The sequence below is a fragment of the Puma concolor genome, chromosome A3, assembly GCF_028749965.1.
Source record: "Puma concolor isolate L17-30 chromosome A3, mPumCon1.1.hap2, whole genome shotgun sequence".
Taxonomy (NCBI): domain Eukaryota; kingdom Metazoa; phylum Chordata; class Mammalia; order Carnivora; family Felidae; genus Puma; species Puma concolor.
In genome coordinates this window covers 61,742,814-61,761,568 of record NC_141669.1, presented here as the reverse complement: position 1 = coordinate 61,761,568, position 18,755 = coordinate 61,742,814, and the positions used below count along the sequence as shown (strand labels likewise).

Sequence of the window (18,755 nt, the reverse complement as noted above, 5' to 3'; positions counted from 1 at the left end):
TTAAAGGAATCAGACCTTGGTAAATATTTATAGGTTTCACGCCCAATGTGGGGCTCAAACTTACGATCTGGAGATGAAGAGTCACGTCCTCTACTGACTGGGCCAGCCAGGGGCCTGGACCTTGGTAAATATTTGATTAATTAAAAGGACAAAAATAATTTGGAAAAATTTAAGGATGCTTGAAAGTATACTTGAATAACTGAATGAAAAGCTGGTAAGAATGAGCACCAAGCAGCTAACCTTAACCTTAACCACATAATTTTCATAAAAGTTTAACATGAATTTACTCTAAGTCTGTGTTTTACTACCATTTAATGATGTATCAAAATGATAAATGTTACATTTCAAAAATCATACCTTTTTTCAGCTCGTACTTTCTTCCCACAATGAGAACAAGTATACATGTTGTCACCTTCTAAAGTGTCTTTAATAGTAACTTCATCAAGAGATTCCTGTGTATTAAAGCAGATTTTAAAGTTTCATATTACTGTTCACAGTATGTAAAATTACAAAAAGCAATAATTATAATTTGGGCACAATGCACACAGAAAAACAAACTTTCCTATTTTAAAAAACACTAAATTTTAGTAAAAAATGTCTTCCCTCAAAATGACAAGATGCTCCATGAATCTTACTAAATTTTTCAAAAGTGCAAGTATTTTGGTTTTGAATGGGGAAAAAATATCAGCTTTTTGGCCTATCTCTAATTCTTATTTGATTTGCATAATGAGAAGAAAATAGATGAAAACATGAAAGTTAATCTTCTATCAAGATAACAAAAATAAACTTGCTGTATATAAGAAATTAAAAGCAGAAAAAGTCTAAACAATATATACATTACTCACATAAATGTTCTTCATATCAGCCACTTGGCACCTCACAGTATAAAATTCTTCAGCAGTCTGACTAACGTGTTCACAATCCTGGTCAACCAACAAATATTAGTAATTTATTACAATAAGCTAAAATATACAATAAGATTTCCAAAAAGTGAAGAACAGGTACACTACTTACCAAGGACACAACATTGTTTGTAATTACACCTCCAAACAAACTTTTGACGGTATTTTTCTTTAAAAACAAACAAAGGTGAGTAATTAAAATTGGGCAAATCTGTACAAATTTCAAAGAAACTTCAGTATCCTGGTACTAACCAGTTCTGGAGACATTTCCTCAATTTTAGTAATCAGATCAGTAAAAAATTCTGTCATATCCTTCTGCTCCCCAGTATTCAGAGGCTGCTTGTCCATGGTGTATGTTTTACAAAAGGGTCTAGGATTATATGCTTTGCATTCACTCTCCTGCAAAGGAGAAGGGGGAGGGGTAGATCATGAAACAAACAAATCTGTGTCTCAAATAAAAAGAACATTATCACAAGGTTCCTGCATAAATAACGAAACAACAACAAAACGGAGTGAATCTACAAGGAATTGCTCTTCTATTTCACTGTTGTTTGATTTTCGTGGCATTTTCAGTTTAATAGTTGTAGGGGCACCTGGCTGGCTCAGTTGGAAGAGCACGTGACTCTCGATCTTAGGGCCTGGGTTCAAGCCCCACACTGGGTGTACAGCATACTTAAAAAATAAAACTAAAATCTAAAAAACAAAACAGAACAAAAATTTTAAAAAAGAAAGAAAGAAAGAAAGGAGAGATGAAGTTAAAAGGAAGGGGCAAAATCAGAAGACATGTGCCACTGCTGATGAATCTGAATACGATTCTGCTTATAATAAAAAAAAAAATCACTGAAAACTTTTAAGCAGGAGAATAAACACTGTAAGATTTGCTAATTTTTAAAGATTGATTCGTTTTATACTTTTGAGAGTGGGAATTAAGAGGAACAAAGAGAAATCAATCAGAAAACTATGGGGGTGAATGTGACACTGTGATGGGAAAGGGACCGGACACAAAGAATTTTTCAAAGGACAAATTAACAGAATGCAGATAATGAAGATGTAACTGTTAAAAGTTACTTTTAACAAATTACTGACAAATTCAACTCGAAAAATAAGAGTATACAGTCGGGGCAAATCCAATACAAATGAACTTCATTTAATGTTTTCAACTTATACAGGTTATATCTAATTAGTTTTCCATACATCATTCTCAAACATACCATTAAATATGTAAACATTTTTTGAAGCTCCAGAAGAGTGGTCTTATGCTTCATATCTTCTGAATACTGGAAATCAAGAGAAAATTCTCTATTAAAACATACTGATAGCAAATTAGACATTCTAGTAAATAAAGTATTACAATGTGTTTAATACCATATCTGTTTTCATTATTTTAGCTTTGTGTAGGAAAAAATATAGTCTATTCTTTACTTAGCAAGTTAGCATTTTAAAAATTGGAAGATTTTGCTCATTATATAAATATAGCCATCACTATTCTGTAAGAAAATGGAATAAAGAGATCTTAAAAAATAACTGCTTTCTAGATGAACACTCATTTGGTGCAATGCTGATTTCACAAGTTGGTGACTGTGCAAAAACAGAAAACATCTTAGGTGTGCAAAAAACCTGTTTTCTACAAATAAATCCATACATTTAAAAAATTCATTATAATACATGACATCTCACCATCATCTAGTTGTATCTTTCTTTTTTTCTAGAAGAGTGTATCTTTAATACTGTAGAAAAATAACTGGTCAAGATGCTTGAAAATCTTCTATATATTCAAGTATCATTAACTGCGATTCAGGTATCTTGACTAGACTCATTCACTAGAGACTTAGTCTTCAACACCAGTCTTACAGCCACTTATACTCTATCTCATCCAAATATTAAAATAAACCTAAACCTATATATTTCATCCAAATATTAAAATCAACCTAAACCTATGAAGTACTATCCTCACTACAAACTGCCTGTCATAATTTTGAAGAAGCTCTGATAGTCTCATGGAATAATAAGCCTCCCACATGCCAGAAGTATACACTAGTTATTTGCGTCAATTTTGTGGGGAGTGTTAAGTAATGTGGTTCTGCTATTTTGGAACTTATAATCAAACTGAGGACATAAGGATACTGAAATAGGAGTCTATTCAACATATAGTTACCACAAAATTATATGATATGAAGTACAATGGGAATTGAATAAAAGGAACGAACATTATTGGCAAAACAACAATAGTAATATTCCCGGCATATGGGAGGCTTAATACTCCATGAGATTAGAGTAGCAGTCACACAAAACAACATCTTCCAATATGGAACAGAACTGACACATGCAAATTATTCAAAATTCAAAATACAAAAATGGCCAGGATTTATATTTCTAAAGACCTGGATTTATATTTTCATTGCTGGAGGTGAAGTATTAGTTGGCTGAAGAAAAGAAGTGACAGAATTCTTCTAAACTAAGAAAAACCAAGAATATTTTATTATGTGTAAGTTCTAAATATATACCCTACATATGTATTACTACTTAAGGGAATACATGTTTGTACCCATTAGGATGGCTACTGTCAAAAAAACAGAAAACCCGTTTCAGCAAGGCGTGTGAAGAAACTGGCACCTTTGTGCATTGCTGGTAGGAATATAAAATGGCACAGTGACTATGGGAAAGCGGCAGGGTGATTCCTCAAAGAATTAAACACAGAATCCCCATATGATCCAGCAATTCCACTTCTGGGTATGTATAAAAAAGAAGTGAAAGCAGGAACTCAAAAGGTATCTGGATACGCATGTTCATGGAAACATTATAAAAGCCAAAAGATATAAGCAACCCAAAAGCATCTGACAGATGAATGGATAAACAAAATGTGGCATTTACACACTATGGAATATTGTTCAGCCTTAAAAAAATTGGGAAATTCTGATACATGCTACCACATGAAAACCTGAAGACACTATGCTAATAAGATTATATGATTCTACTTAAATGAGGTACCTAGGACAATCAAATACATAGAGACAAGTAGTACAATAGAAGTTGCAAGGGGTTTGGGAGAAGGGAGAATGGGAAACAGTTTTAGTTGGGGGAAGTGAAAAAATAGCTGAAACTGATGGTGGTGAATACAAAGTGAATGTACTAACTACCACAGAACTGCATACTTATATATGGTTAACATGGTAAATTTTAGTGATGTATATTTTACCACAATTAAAATACATGTAAAGCTTTCCTTAATCTTTCTGTGAACATCAGATAAGGAAATGAAAACAATGTTTTCATGTAAATAATCAAGTGAACATTTGACTAGAGTAGTTTCCAAAGTCATGTCAAATTCTATTAAGAATTTTTCATATAGAGGGTGCTTGGGTGGCTCAGTCAGTTTAAGTGTCCAACTCCTGATTTCAGCTCAGGTCATGATCTCACAGTCTGAGACTGAGACCCACATCCACGGAGCCTGCCTAAGAGTCTCTCTTCCTTTGCCCCTCCCCTGCGTGTGGGTGCATTTTCTCGCCCTGCCCCCCAACAAATTGTTTATGTAGAGAGAAGCCTAAGTTTATTTATTTTATTTAAAAAAATTTGTTTAACGTTTATTTATTTTTGAGAGAGAGAGAGACAGACACAGCATGAGCGGGGGAGGGGCAGAGGAAGAGAGGGAGACAGAGAATCTGAAACAGGCTCTACGCTCTGAGTTGTCATCACAGAGCCCAAAGCAGAGCTTGAACTGTGAATGGCGAAATCATGACCTGAGCTGAATGAAGTCAGACACCGAACTGACTGAGCCACGCAGGCGCCCCTAAGTTTAGTTTTTAACTAAAAACACCATTTATGAGACCTACTCCCAATTAGCACATCTGAACTTCTGAGTGTTATCTGGTGCTACGTATTAATTCCTGAAACTGCTAACAGCTAAACGGTGATCATTAATATGAAGAAGAGAAATCGCAAAGTATGGTCATGTTAACAGCTAGAAAAAAACAAAACAAAACAAAACAAAACAAAACAAAACAAAACAAAACACTGAAACTATGGGACCATGAAACTCTTTGATCATAACTAGCTCTATAAAATTAAGCAGATGGGGCCACAAATTTTGTGACAAAAATTTCCATATGCTAAATGAGTCAGTTATTCAACTACTTCTAAGCATGATCAGTCTCAGATGATAATCTTAAAAGCATTAATATAACTAAAGCTCCCCATCCCCTGCAAAAAAAACCCACCTGACTATACTGTAACTTGGAGACTTTGAAGCTGAACTTAAACATATTAAGGATTCGGGGTGCCTGAGTGGATCAGTGGGTTGGGCTTCTGACTTCAGCTCAGGTCATGATCTCACGGTTTGTGAGTTCGAGCCCTGCATCAGTCTCTGTGCTGACAGCTCCCAGTCTGGAGCCTGCTTCAGATTTTGTGTCTCCCTCTCCTTGCCCTTCCCCCATTCAGACTCTTTCTCTCTCAAAAATAAAGATTAAAACAAAATTAAAAAAGAAAAAAAGTCCTTCCCATCAAAACACTACATAAATATTTAAAAAAAAACATATTAAGGATTCAATGAAGGTACATAAAGAATTGCAATACTTTTTTAGGGAGGATAAATCAGGACATCAAGATGACATGATGAAGGAAAACAAAAAAGCAAGGACAGGCATAAAGTAAATTTGCCAAGAAATTATGTAAGTAGTGCAGAAGGCAAACTAAAAAACAGTCCATGAAAAAGAATAAAAAGAATGAAAACCAGAAATAACAAGTTAAGAAAAATAACACGAAGCAGCGCTTACCCAAATAAACTAGGCCCACTGGCAAATTTACTTTGGAATAAAAATAAAAGAAATAAGTGATTCTGGTATATTCCCCTACTTTGTTTTAGGCTTTGCTTATTTTGTATGTGACGAAAATTTCTATTTATTTTTACTGAAAATATGTTCATTGTCTACATGGAGTATATATATTCTACAACTATGTTTCCCCTTGAGAAATAAAGAAATTATACTACTATGTTAGGAGTACTCTATTAAACTGTAAAAATAATTAAGACATACACAAGCTACTGAGCTATATAATCAAATATTGTCATTTAATTCATAAATTATTTTCTCAATGTTTTATTAAACTGAAATAATCAAGATTTCTTAACAAAATTTAAAACTTTTCTTTAATACTTTTAATTCTGAAAGTGAGGAAAAATGTACCTTTGCAGTGAAGACAGCCTGTCTGGCCTCAGGTATCATATAAAGTTGCTGAATAGTAGAAGCCAAGTAACAAGTAGCTCCGAGGTTAGTCAGGCCAACAAATCTACACTCAGCACGAACATCTTCGTGAGGCCAGTAGTCCCATTTATAAGGTGCATGGGCTGCTGAACAAAAAGGGAGGAAAGGATCCCCCGCCCCCCACCGAAACAAACTATTAAACATAATGTATTCTGCTTTTAATGATGGCCACTACTCTCTATCACTTTAGTTAATATACATAAAACATTATATATAACCTGAAACTAATGTAACACTGGGTTTCAACTATACTCAAATAAAAGAATAAGATACAAAATTAGTAAAAACAATTATAAAAACATTCATTCCCTAAAAATCCAAAAGAATGTTAAAATCTGATTTTACTTGGCACTATATTATTTAACCAAGAAATCCCTACGTATTTCAGATACCTACAAAAAGTCCTTTACACCTGTTTTTTAAAACTCGATGTTATTTTTTTAACATCTTAGAAACAACAGTTTATAAAGTTAAAGTGTGTTAACAGTGGATTAAGACATGCCCTTCAAAATCTCTTTTCCGCGTCCAAACGTTAGAAAGATGAAAAGGAAAAGAATGCTTACACTGCATGTGTTGTGCCATAACCCAGTTGTGTATTAGCCTGTAGTTTTCAACAGATCCCTTCACCATCTCTACTAACAAATCATAAGCAGCAGCTCTGGAAGAATGTGATTTGCACTTTGGCTGTTGTCTGTCTTTTAGACTAGGCAACAAGAACAGGAGATTGAAGATATCTCTTAAAAATTCCTGGAAAAAAGAGAAAGACCAAGTATATTATCTAAAATTACATTTCAATTATATTCCAAATATAACGAATAACTTACACACAGTGAACTAGACTACATGACAATCTACAATTTTCTAAAAGGCTGTTTAAAAACTTAGAGCAGCATCATATAAAAAGTTTCCCCAATGTTCATTTCTCTTAAAGAAAACAGAATGAGTAAGGATCACCTTTACTCTTCCTTCCTCTCAATACCTAATAGGCTCTTTCTTAGATTCCCATCTATAATGCTATTATTTTCCACTCCATTAAGTGACCAAAAGTTTTTGTTGAGGACTCATTATGTCCTATCTTGACTGCCTTTGCATTTCCTTCAGTTTCTCTGTATTTCACTCTAATAACAGTAACAGCACCAAAAGTAGCAACTTCTCCTAATGAGCAGTTATTGTGCCAGATACTACTCAAAGGCCCCCATACCAAAAACAGAGAAGACCAAAAACCTTGCTTGGAGTCACAGAGTTTAAAGACGCCAGAGTCAGGATTTCAGACACCAAGCTCTCACTTTCTATCCTAGTGAACTGAAGTGCAAGGTTTTATCATCCTAGACGTATTTTTCTCTAAATCTGATCTGCTTAAGAAAGGGTCAGGTCACCTTTTCAACCTGTTTTCCTAATTGGTTCTTTGCTACTTTACCAAAGAAAGTTATTTCTCACACACATCAAATACTACTATGGTACACTGTTCTGGGCTATAAAATGTCCTGGTGTACTGCGTAGAAAAGAGGTACTGTAGTTAACACTGACACTCTCCTAGCGTTAGAAAGGCTGGATTGCAAGGTGGCCCCTGGCTGTAATGTGAAAATTTGAATGGTGAATAGTTCCCTCCTCTGATATACAACTTTTCCTAAGTGATAAAAGTGGCTCACTGTGCCTTTTGTATTTGGTTTATACTGAATACCTGCTTTTCACCTGGGAGTCTAGAATTTCAGATACTGTGGTCGATTACACAGGTACTATAAATGACAATCCCCACCACTTCACCCTGCCTAAAACCCTGACTTGTAGGTTCAAGACAGCTTCCCCGGTAGACAAAACCTCTCACATGTTGTCACACTCATCGCTGGGGAAATTAAGCACATCCTGTGCAACTCCAAGAAAACAGGACTCTTGGAAATATGTAGCTGTTTTCCACCAGAGTTGCCCAATCCTGTCTTTTTCTGTCACTGATTTCATTTTGTATTATTTTGCTGTAATAAGTATTAGCCATGAGTACAACCACATGCTGATTCCTTGGAGTGATTCCCTCAGTAAATCACTAAATCTGGTGGTGTCCTAGGAGCCTCAGGCACCAAATAAAGGACAATCTGAAATATTTTCCCATTAATGATCTCACCTCTTCCATCTCACTATTGTCAAAGAAAGTACAAAGTCCTGTCTTTGCAAGGAAAAGTATGTCTGGCTAAGAAATATGGAATGTGGGGGCACCTGGGTGGCTCAGTCGGTTAAGAATCCCCCTTCAGCTCAGGTCATGATCTCACAGTTTGTGAGTTTGAGCCCCACATCAGGCTTCACGCTGTCAGCATGGGATTCTCTCTCTCTCTCCCTCTTTCTGCCCCTCATTCACTCATGTCCTCTCTCATAAATAAATAAATAAATAAATAAATAAATAAATAAATAAATAAATAAATAAATAAGAAATATGGAAAGTGACTAGGGTCTACTTCATACAGCTGACAGACTGATAAGACTGTATCTTGCCTATATTAGAATTCAGAGGTTAGAGGACTGTCTTCGAAACACAAGATAACACATTTACTTCAACTGGAAAAACAGGCAAATTCACTCAAAAAGAAGTGGAATTGGCTAATAACTAGTTTAAAATGAACTATCTTTGCTAATCAGTTTAAACCCAGAAATTGAATGAGTATTAAATACCTACAGCTCCAAAGCTTTAATGAAATATATTTAAATCTTTTGATAAGATAAAAAATATTTTATCAGAAATATTAGGCTGGTAAAAGCATAATGAAATGAACACTATTTTTATTTTCCTTACTCTGAGTTTACTGGAAAAGCAGGTGTCTCTATGTGAAAAAGTAACCTATATATATGCCCATTTGATAAATAATGGTAAGACCATTTTGATGTATTTCACAGAAAGAAGAACCTCAAATTGCTGAGAGAATACTAAAAATAGTTTCTGATAACAGATCACAGTGTGATTTTTAACATGTACTTCAGAAGAAATTCAAAGATTAAATAACATTGTTAAAATAAAATTTCTGGGGTGCCTAGGCGTCTTAGTTGGTTAAGCATACAACTCTTAATTCAGCTCAGGTCATGATCTTATGGTTTGTGAAATCAAGCTCCACATGGGTCTCTGTGCTGAGAGCATGGAGCATGCTTGGGATTCTCTCCCTGTCCCTCCCCCACTCAATCTATCAAAATAAAAAATTAACATTTAAAAAAAATGGATAAAAACCAAAACTTCCATTCTCACTGTAAACATATAAACAAGGCTTAAATTTCCATTATGTAAATAAAGTTTCCCAGAATTTATGTTTATAAAAATATAAAGTAGGAGGAGAATTAATGAATACACATTCTCCCTTATCAAATAATATCCACCTATAACTATATAAATTAATTTTAAAAGGCTCATTCTTGTTAACACAGTCATTTTCAATCAAATTTCATTAAAAATTTTTTTTAATGTTTATTGAATTTTGAGAGAGAGAGATAGAGCATGAGCAGGACAGGGGCAGAGACAGAGAGGGAGACACAGAATCTGAAAAAGGCTCCAAGTTCTGAGCTGTCAGCACAGAACCCAACACAGGGCTCGAACTTGGGAAGAGGGAGATCATGACTTGAGCCTAAGTCAGATGCTCAACTGACTGAGCCACCCAGGTGCCCCTCAAATTTCATTTTAGTGTTTCATACTTCTTGGCAAAAATCTGAGGTATATTTGGACTTGCCTATGGTTCTGCAGAAGAGTGCATGCCTCGGGTTGCGATTCTCGGCTACTCCCAAATAAACCCATTTTTGCTGATTTAAAAATAACTGGCAGGTTTTAAAAAAAATTTTTTTAACCTTTATTTATTTTTGAGAGAGAGACAGACAGACACACAGAAAGAGTGTGGGGGGCGGGGAGGGGGGAGCAGAAAGAGAGGTAGACACAGAATCCAAAGCAGGCTCCAGGCTCTGAGCTGTTAGCAGAGCCTGACATGGGGCTGGAACCCATGAGCCATGAGATCATGACCGGAGCCAAAGCTGGATGGACACTTAACCGACAAGCACCCCTGGCAATTTTGTTTTTTAAGGCTAATATTACGTGGTGATCAGAAGTGGAATGCAAAGACCCCCTAACAACTCCGACGCTAGTGAACAAAACATGCCAGTACCAACAGAGCCAAATGGGCTCACTGCTCCCCTTTGAGAATTCTACATATCCTGCTAGGATGACTTACACAGAGAGAACATCAGCTTTGCCACCCCACAAGTTCATGAGAAGGAAATCTCTAAAATCATGTAAGAGAACAACTATCCTAAAACAGCTTTAACCCAGATATAACAAAGAATACACACTACGAATAAAAAGAGAAAGTTTCGGAGAAAAAATGAGATATCCTAAACCCATTCTGTTGTTACTAATCAAATTACAAAAGAGCCTTTATAAAATATTTCAAGATAAAGTTGCTTCTATTTTTGAGACTGAAAAAAATTTTAAAAGAAAGTATGACAAAATTATTGCTATAGATCACCAACTATTTTTAATGTAGAAGATGAAGAACTTTTGACAGTTGATCAAGATACAAATTTCCTTCTATAAAATGTTACTAAAAACAATTTTTTACAAATAAAGTCTTATGTGTATATGAAAAAAATATATTTATGTTGCTCTGATTGCCCATGTCCAAATTAATGTAATGTTAATAATAATTAAACACACAAAAAATTTAAGACAACACCATGAGGTCATAAGAAATAAATATTTTTTTCTATTTCAACAAACCGCTGGAAATTAGAGTTGATGGGGATTAAGGTGTGCACTTGTGATGAGCACTGGCTAAAATAAGGAATTGTTGAATCACTGTATTGTACACCTGAAACTAATATCACATTGCATATTAACTAACTGGAATTAAAATAAAAACTAAGTAAAACAAACAAAAAAACATGAGTTGAAAAATCTATAAATTTTTTTTAAATTTAAAAATATGCACGGAAACACCTATGGTTTCTCAAAATTCTTCAAAGCTATGTGAGCAATACAAGTTTGAAGACTAATATTATAAAAATGATCTCCTGTGGGGGCACCTTGGTGGCTCAGTCGGTTAAGCATTCAACTTCAACTCAGGTCATGATCTCACAATTTGTGAGTTCGAACCCCATGTCAGGCTCTGTGCTGATAGACTATCTGTGTCTCATTCTCTCTCTGCCCCTACCCCACTTGTGTTCTCTCTCTCTCTCTCTCTCTCTCTCAAAAATAAATAAATAAATGTAAAATAACAGTAATAATAATAATAAATAAATAATCTCCTGTGAACACAAAAGATGGACCATCTAGTTTTCCAAATTTACCTCTTATACTTCTTCAAACTCAAGCCAAACTGAACTTATAAATTTCCTGCACATATCTAGTGGTTTCCTATGACTTAGTTTTACTCATAGTCTTTTCTGGGACTTAAATGTTTCCTGCACTTTTCTACTTAAAAATACTTTATCCTGTATTACAAAAGGTGTACCTTCTTCAATTTTCCTAATCACGTAAGTGCTATGTGATCTTTCATAACCCTGATGGTCTCTTTAATATTAAGCTCTTATTTTTCACCTGAGCAATTGCAAATATCCTGAGCAACCATTATTTGAGAAGGTACATACAAATTTTGAATAAGGCAGGTTTCTCATTAATTATCTCCTGAAAAAATGAACCACTGTCAGTTCTTAACAATCGGGACTCAGTCTTTTTTTTTTTTTCAATGTTTTTATATTTTATTTTTGAGAGAGACAGAGTATGAGCAGGGGAGTGGCAGACAGAGAGGGAGACACATAATCCGAAGCAGGCCCCAGGCTCTGAGCTGTCAGCAGAGAACCCAATGCGGGGCTTGAACTCATGAGCTATAATATATGACCTGAGCCGAAGTCAGATGCTCACCTGACTGAGCCATCCAGGCACCACCACAAGGACTGAGTCTTAACTATCAATCTGTTCAATATATATATATTTGTTGCTAGATACTATGCAATGTAGTAGAGATAAGAATAGGGTTTATATTTTTAAAGGGGAATTAGAAAAATTGAGGAAGAGGGCATAAAGAGTAAGGAAAAGAAGTAGCAGTAGTGGTGATAGTGGTGACCAAGACTGTATTTAGCCTGCATAGTCTAAAATACTTACTAAAAGGCTCTTTACACAAAATGTTAACTGATTCCTGAACAAAAGTAAATTGTCAATGAAATTTTTAAAGAATTCTTAATCAATAAAGCAAAATTGTTAAAGTAGAAAAGGTATTTTAAATACCTAGGAGAAAATGAAAACTTTTCTTAATATTACACCAAACCATGGGAATGCAAGCTGGTGCAGCCACTCTGGAACAGTATGCAGGTTCCTCAAAAAACTAAAAATAGAACTACCCTACAACCCAGCAATTGCACTACTAGGCATTTATCCAAGGGATACAGGTGTGCGGTTTCGAAGGGACACACGCACCCCAATGTTTATAGCAGCACCAGCAACAAAAGCCAAAGTTCAGAAAGAGCCCAAATGTCCATCAATGGATGAATGGATAAAGAAGAGGTGGTATATACACGTATATATACATGTATATACTATATATATATATACACATATATATATATATGTATATACTATATATATATCTATATATAGAGAGAGAAAGACAAAAACCATATGCTTCACTCATGTGAGGACTTTAAGAGACAAAACAGAAGAACATAAGGAGGGAAACAAAAATAATATAAAAACAGGGAGGGGGACAAAACAGAAGAGACTCATAAATATGGAGAACAAACTGAGGGTTACTGGAGGGATTGTGGGAGGGGGGATGGGCTAAATGGGTAAGGGGCACTAAGGAATCCTGAAATCATTGTTGCACTATATGCTAACTAACTTGGATGTAAATTTAAAAAAATAAAAAATAAAATAAAATAAAATATATTATACCAAACCAACCACCTTAAACACCTCTCCACTTCCATATCTAATTGACATCTCAAATTTAACATGTCCAAAATGGACCTCCTGATTTTGAACCCACACTTCTCCCCTAAAACCATCTATCCTGAGATTTCCCTTTCTTATTAAATGGAATTACCATTCACTTAGTTTCTGAGGCTTAAAATTGTAAAGTCATTCTTAATTTCTCTCTCTCCCACCTCACAATCCTATCCAAATTTAAGTCTGTGAGCTCTACCTTCAATAAACATCCCAAATCCAACCACTTTTCACCATCAACCCTCTTCAGAACCACTCCAAACTTTCTAACTAGATCCCCAACATATTTGCCGCACTCCTAGTTTTCTACATGGAGTCTAGATCCCAGAAAAGATAATACAAAATAATGGCTTTCAAAACATGCATAGAAGCTCAACCTTACTCATAATCACAACTAAAAAACCCAAGAGAATATTTTTCACCTATCAGTCTGGCAGAAATGAAATATTTGATATTATACTGGGTTGGCAGGAATGTGAAGAAATGGGCATTCATCCACAAACAGTGTAGGTGGGACCATAAATTGGCTCAGCATCCACTGAAAGCAACATGGTTATATTGACCAAAATCATAAAGGGACATACCCTATGAACCAGCAATTCTACTTCCAAAATTTTTTCTTAAAGATTTCCTAAGTGGAAGATGTTTATACACCTTCACTGCAATATCACTTATAAGAGCATAAGACCATTTTCATCACTAGGAAGATAGTGTGTGGGTGTACACACACACACACAGAAAAAAGAATATTATGCAGTTGTTAAAAAGAATGAACTAACTGTATACAGTATATACTGATACAGAGAATCTCTAAGGTAGGTGAAAAAAGCAAACTATAGGGCCACGTGTTTAGGATTTTAAAATCTACAGACAGTAGTGCATAATGGTCAGAAGCTCGGCCAAGTGAAGAGTATGAGTGACCTCAGTGAGACAAGTTGCTTAAACTGGCTATGCCTTAATTTTGTAATTTGTCCACATGGGGTCTACTAACAAAGGGCTCAAAACTTTGCCTAAGATTATTATTTAAATCAACAAAAGAAAGAAAGAAAAAATAAGCAGTCTTTTAAAAATATGGGTAAGAAAAACAAGAATTCTGGAAAAGACAGAAAAAGAATTTTTAATTCTTTTTAATATTTGCAAAGTACAAAGTTTTACAAATGAGAAGAAAAATGACAAAGGATACACAATGATTATGAACAGAAAAATTCACAAGTTAACACAAATACACAATACATAGTATACATACAAAGACACTCATCTTCAATAGTAATCAAAAACATAAAACTAAAGCAACGAGACTGCCACATGTAAGGAATGTGGGGATATCTGAGAAACAGAGATATTAGGAACATTCTAATACAGTGCAGCTGGAAGAATATACGGAAGGAACCTGTTGTAAACTAAGGTATTACAATTAAAATGAATCAAATTTACTTTTAAGAATATGAGTATAGAGGTGCCTGGGTGGCTCAGTCGGTTAACTGTCCAACTTTGGCTCAGGTCATGATCCTGCAGTTTTTGAGTTTGAGCCCAGCGTCAGTTCAGAGCCTGGAGACTGCTTCACCTTCTGTATCCCCCTCCCTCCCCTATTCATGTTCAAGGAAGGAAGGAAAGAAGGAAAGAAGAAGGAAAGAAGAAGGAAACAAGAAGGAAAGAAGGAAGGGAGGGAGGGATGCAGGGAGGGAGGGAACCTAAGTATAGGAGCGGTACCTGGGTGGCTCAGTTAAGCATCCAACTCTTGATTTTGGCTCAGGTCATGATCTCACAGTTCCTGAGTTTGAGCCCCTTATTAGGCTCTGCACTGACAGCATGGAGCCTGCTTGGGATTCTCTGTCCCTCTCTTTCTGCCCCCCCTCAACTCATGCGGTCTCTCGCTCTCTCTCAAAAATAAACATTAAAAAAAGTGAGTATAGGGGTGCCTGGGTGGTTTAGTCAGTTAAACGGCCAACTTTGGCTCAGGTCACAATCTCACAGTTCATGAGTTCGAGCCCCGCACTGGGTTCTCTGCTGACAGCTCAGAGACTGGAGTTTCCTTCAAATTCTGTGTCTCTCGCTCTCTGCCCTTCCCCTGCTTGTTGTCTCTCTCTCTCTCTCAAACATAAATAAACATTTAAAAAATTTTTCTTAAATGAGTATATAATGGGACAGGTATGCAAAGATGTTGTTCCCTGCAGTTGCAGTTTTTTTTTTTTTTTACAACCAGTAAAATAAATGTCAGTAATATATTATTTTCCTCTTTATGTATTCAATCTTTTAAATGTATTTTTTTTCAACGGTTTTTTTTTTTTTTTTTATTTTTTTATTTTTGGGACAGGGAGAGACAGAGCATGAACGGGGGAGGGTCAGAGAGAGAGGGAGACAGAGAATCGGAAACAGGCTCCAGGCTCTGAGCCATCAGCCCAGAGCCTGACGCGGGGCTCGAACTCACGGACCGCAAGATCGTGACCTGGCTGAAGTCGGACGCTTAACCGACTGCGCCACCCAGGCGCCCCTTAAATGTATTTTTTAACACATTCACTTTTTTAAGTGAAAAAAGAAGATCACAGAATGGTATTTTTGTAATATAAATTATTTGAGTATTTAATATATCCATGGAAACTCCTAGAAGCCATCCATCAGCTGAGCATCATGGCAAATCAAACTACATGGGGATCTTCTTTTGAACTATCTAAACATGTTTTCTTTCTTTACAATGATTTTCATGTTATAATATGTTATCAGAAAAATCAATATATTTACACTTTGGAATAAAAATGACATACTGGTTTATGTAACAGAATACTTCAACCAGCAAAACTAAATCAAATTATTCCCAGTGAGTTTTAAGGCAAAATTTAAAAATTAGGACCTAAAAGAAAGAGTACAAGAAGGGACTTTGCTGAATAGGGGAAGTACCACAGATTTATCACCAGAATCCCTTACACCATCCCCATGAGGACTATCTTCCATCGTGGTTATTCCTATGTTTCTTACCACAGTTAGTAACCTCAAGAAAACAACCATCCAAACCAAAACTAACTCCCTTAATGCAGACAATGACAAAAGTGCTAATGGCAAAGTAAATAACTTAATCTGAAGAGTAATTAGACATTTATAGATATAGAATCATTATGCATGATCTAGTATTCAATAGATTTTATGTCAAATGCGCTTTTAAAACATGAAACTAATAAAACAGATACTCTATAATGACCACTTATTAATTCCACTGTGCAAATTATTAATTCAAAATATTCAATCCTACAGAAACTGTACCACTGAAGTAGGGGTTGCCTTTCTTTCTTTAAATTTTTTTTTTTTTTAACGTTTATTTATTTTTGAGACAGAGAGAGACAGAGCATGAACGGGGGAGGGGCAGAGAGAGAGAGGGAGACACAGAATCGGAAGCAGGCTCCAGGCTCTGAGCTATCAGCCCAGAGCCCGACGCGGGGCTCGAACTCACAGACTGCGAGATCGTGACCTGAGCCGAGGTCGGACGCTCAACCGACTGAGCCACCCAGGCGCCAGGGGCTGCCTTTCTATGTACAAGTCACAGGAATTAAAATTTGTTTCTGCATTCTAAATTTACGCCTAAGATTTATATTTCTAGGGTTCATTTTATTCAATGTTCACTTTTCCTACCAGCAATAAAGTTCTAGCAACGTTTATGTTTGCGTGTTTAAGATAATTTTAACATATCCACATACAACCCAACAACAAAAAAGGTTTCAATCATATTTCATAGACATTTGATGTCTTAATACGTACCTGTCCTTCTCTTGAAAATTTAAAGGGTGGTTTGTGTTTAATAACACTTGTTGCAAGCCTTAAGAGTCCTGTAAGCCCATCATCTTCTATATTACCATCTTGATGATCAAGGATTTCCCTGCTACACAAAAAAGAACACACGCAAAGCAAGATAGTTCACATAATTATGTCCTTTATATCTTTTTTCAACAATATAACTGTCAATTTCACATTTAAATTTACCTTCGGATACAGTCAGCCAAATGTCGTGCCAAAGCATCTAAGTCGAGGAGTGTGGTCTTAATACAAACAGAAAATACAAAATTCAAATACATATATATTTTTTTTTTGTTTAGTAGCCAGAGATTACTAAAACAAAACACATCCTTTCCTTGTAAGAAGAATTTAGTCTCCCAAATTCACGAATATACCATTTAAATTATAAATAATACAGTTATTCTTTACCTATACATGATATCAATTAATAAAATTAAAGTTGTAGGGGTGCCTGGGTGGCTCAGTCAGTTAAGTGTCCGACTCTTGGTTTTGGCTCAGGTCATATCTCACAGTTTAAGCCCACAACGAGCTCCACACTGACACTATGGAGCCTGCTTAGGATTCTTTCTCTCCCCCTCTGTTCCTGCCCCTCCTCCGCTGTTTATCTGACATCAATATTTTATGAATACTCAAGTAAATTAAAACACATTCAATTTTTTAAAATTATTTCTCAAATAAAAAGTAGAATACTTTAAGAATTCAACGTACACTGCTCCTTAAAAGAAGTGCAAACACTACGGGATTTTTTAAAATGTATATGAAAGGCACTGGGATTAAAACACATTTTTAAAAATTTTTTAATTTTTAAGTAATCTCTACACCCAAGGTGGGGCTCAAATCTAACAGCCCCAAGATAAAGAGCTGAATGCTCTGCTAACTGAGCCAGCCAGGTGCACAAATTAAAACACATTTTTTAAAAAGAGGGAAAATGTTTCCTAAATACCTAAATGTATCTTCTCATTTTGTTAGATGCATTTTTGCTTACTAAATTTATGAAGGAGAAAAAACAAAAGTGTTAGGCGGCAAGTTTGTCTTTGAAGTTAATTTGTTTTAACCATCTCAAAATATTTTAGTCTAAGAAAATTAGATCAGTAAACTGATAGTTTACCTTAAATTCTATCTGAATTGCAATTTTATTTTACATATTCAAAACTCCAAATCCACATGCTATTACAGAAACCTGTATATTTACATTTAAAGTCTGAACTTCACATTCCAAGTAAGATTTTACATCTACAAATCCTACTCAGAAGAAAGGAAATTACTTCTAGGTACCAGATGAAGACACTTCAACAAAGGTCAAAGTAAAAAGAACAAAGGAATTACAGCAGAACAAAACAGTACAACTACAGTAAAATAATTACGGCATTTTCAACTCTTACAAAATGATAAAAATGCCCTTAAAAATAAGGACCTGTATAAAGTCATAAACATACATGTGTATAATCCATCTCTATTAACAAGTTAATGCATAATTTTCTGAACATACCTGACTAGCATCCTTTATATGTATATTGTCAACTAATTTGCACAACAACCAAAAATACTCTTTACATCCAGGTTTTAACATTGGTTCTTCTTCATAATCATCTATCTGTTAAAAAAGATTAAAACTCTGTGAAAACACTTTAAAAGGGGGAATAATTTAAAATTACAATACATCTAAGAAACTACAGACCTTACAAAAAAAATTAAATCCCTGTAAAAGCAGTATTCAAAATTTAATAAAGTATGGAGAGAACACTTCTAGTTCCTGTGAAATTAGAAAAACTACGTCTATAAATAAACGAGAACTTTCAGAAAAATATTACCCTCAAATTTCTTATAACCTGTGATGAATTAAGAATTCAATGAAAA

At 35.1% G+C, this 18,755-nt stretch overlaps 1 protein-coding gene across 5 annotated transcripts in view; it reads right to left on the bottom strand.

The window, feature by feature from the left end:
* The window catches only part of USP34 (ubiquitin specific peptidase 34), a 254,684-nt gene that overhangs the window by 56,376 nt on the left and 179,553 nt on the right, over positions 1-18,755 (bottom strand). For 4 of the 5 annotated variants that reach the window (XR_015249197.1, XM_086701030.1, XM_086701029.1 and 1 more), the window contains 10 exons: positions 18,388-18,492; positions 17,085-17,140; positions 16,863-16,983; positions 6,724-6,907; positions 6,083-6,246; positions 2,114-2,179; positions 1,155-1,301; positions 1,015-1,071; positions 846-923; positions 358-452 (listed from right to left, as the gene is read on the bottom strand). Coding sequence is in view for 4 of the 5 variants with exons in the window: in XM_086701030.1 (XP_086557156.1) it covers positions 358-452; positions 846-923; positions 1,015-1,071; positions 1,155-1,301; positions 2,114-2,179; positions 6,083-6,246; positions 6,724-6,907; positions 16,863-16,983; positions 17,085-17,140; positions 18,388-18,492 (1,073 nt within the window). In the remaining variant the exon portion in view is untranslated. The remainder of the gene's footprint in view (positions 1-357; positions 453-845; positions 924-1,014; positions 1,072-1,154; positions 1,302-2,113; positions 2,180-6,082; positions 6,247-6,723; positions 6,908-16,862; positions 16,984-17,084; positions 17,141-18,387; positions 18,493-18,755) is intronic. The other variant, XM_025932470.2, reaches the window with a different exon arrangement.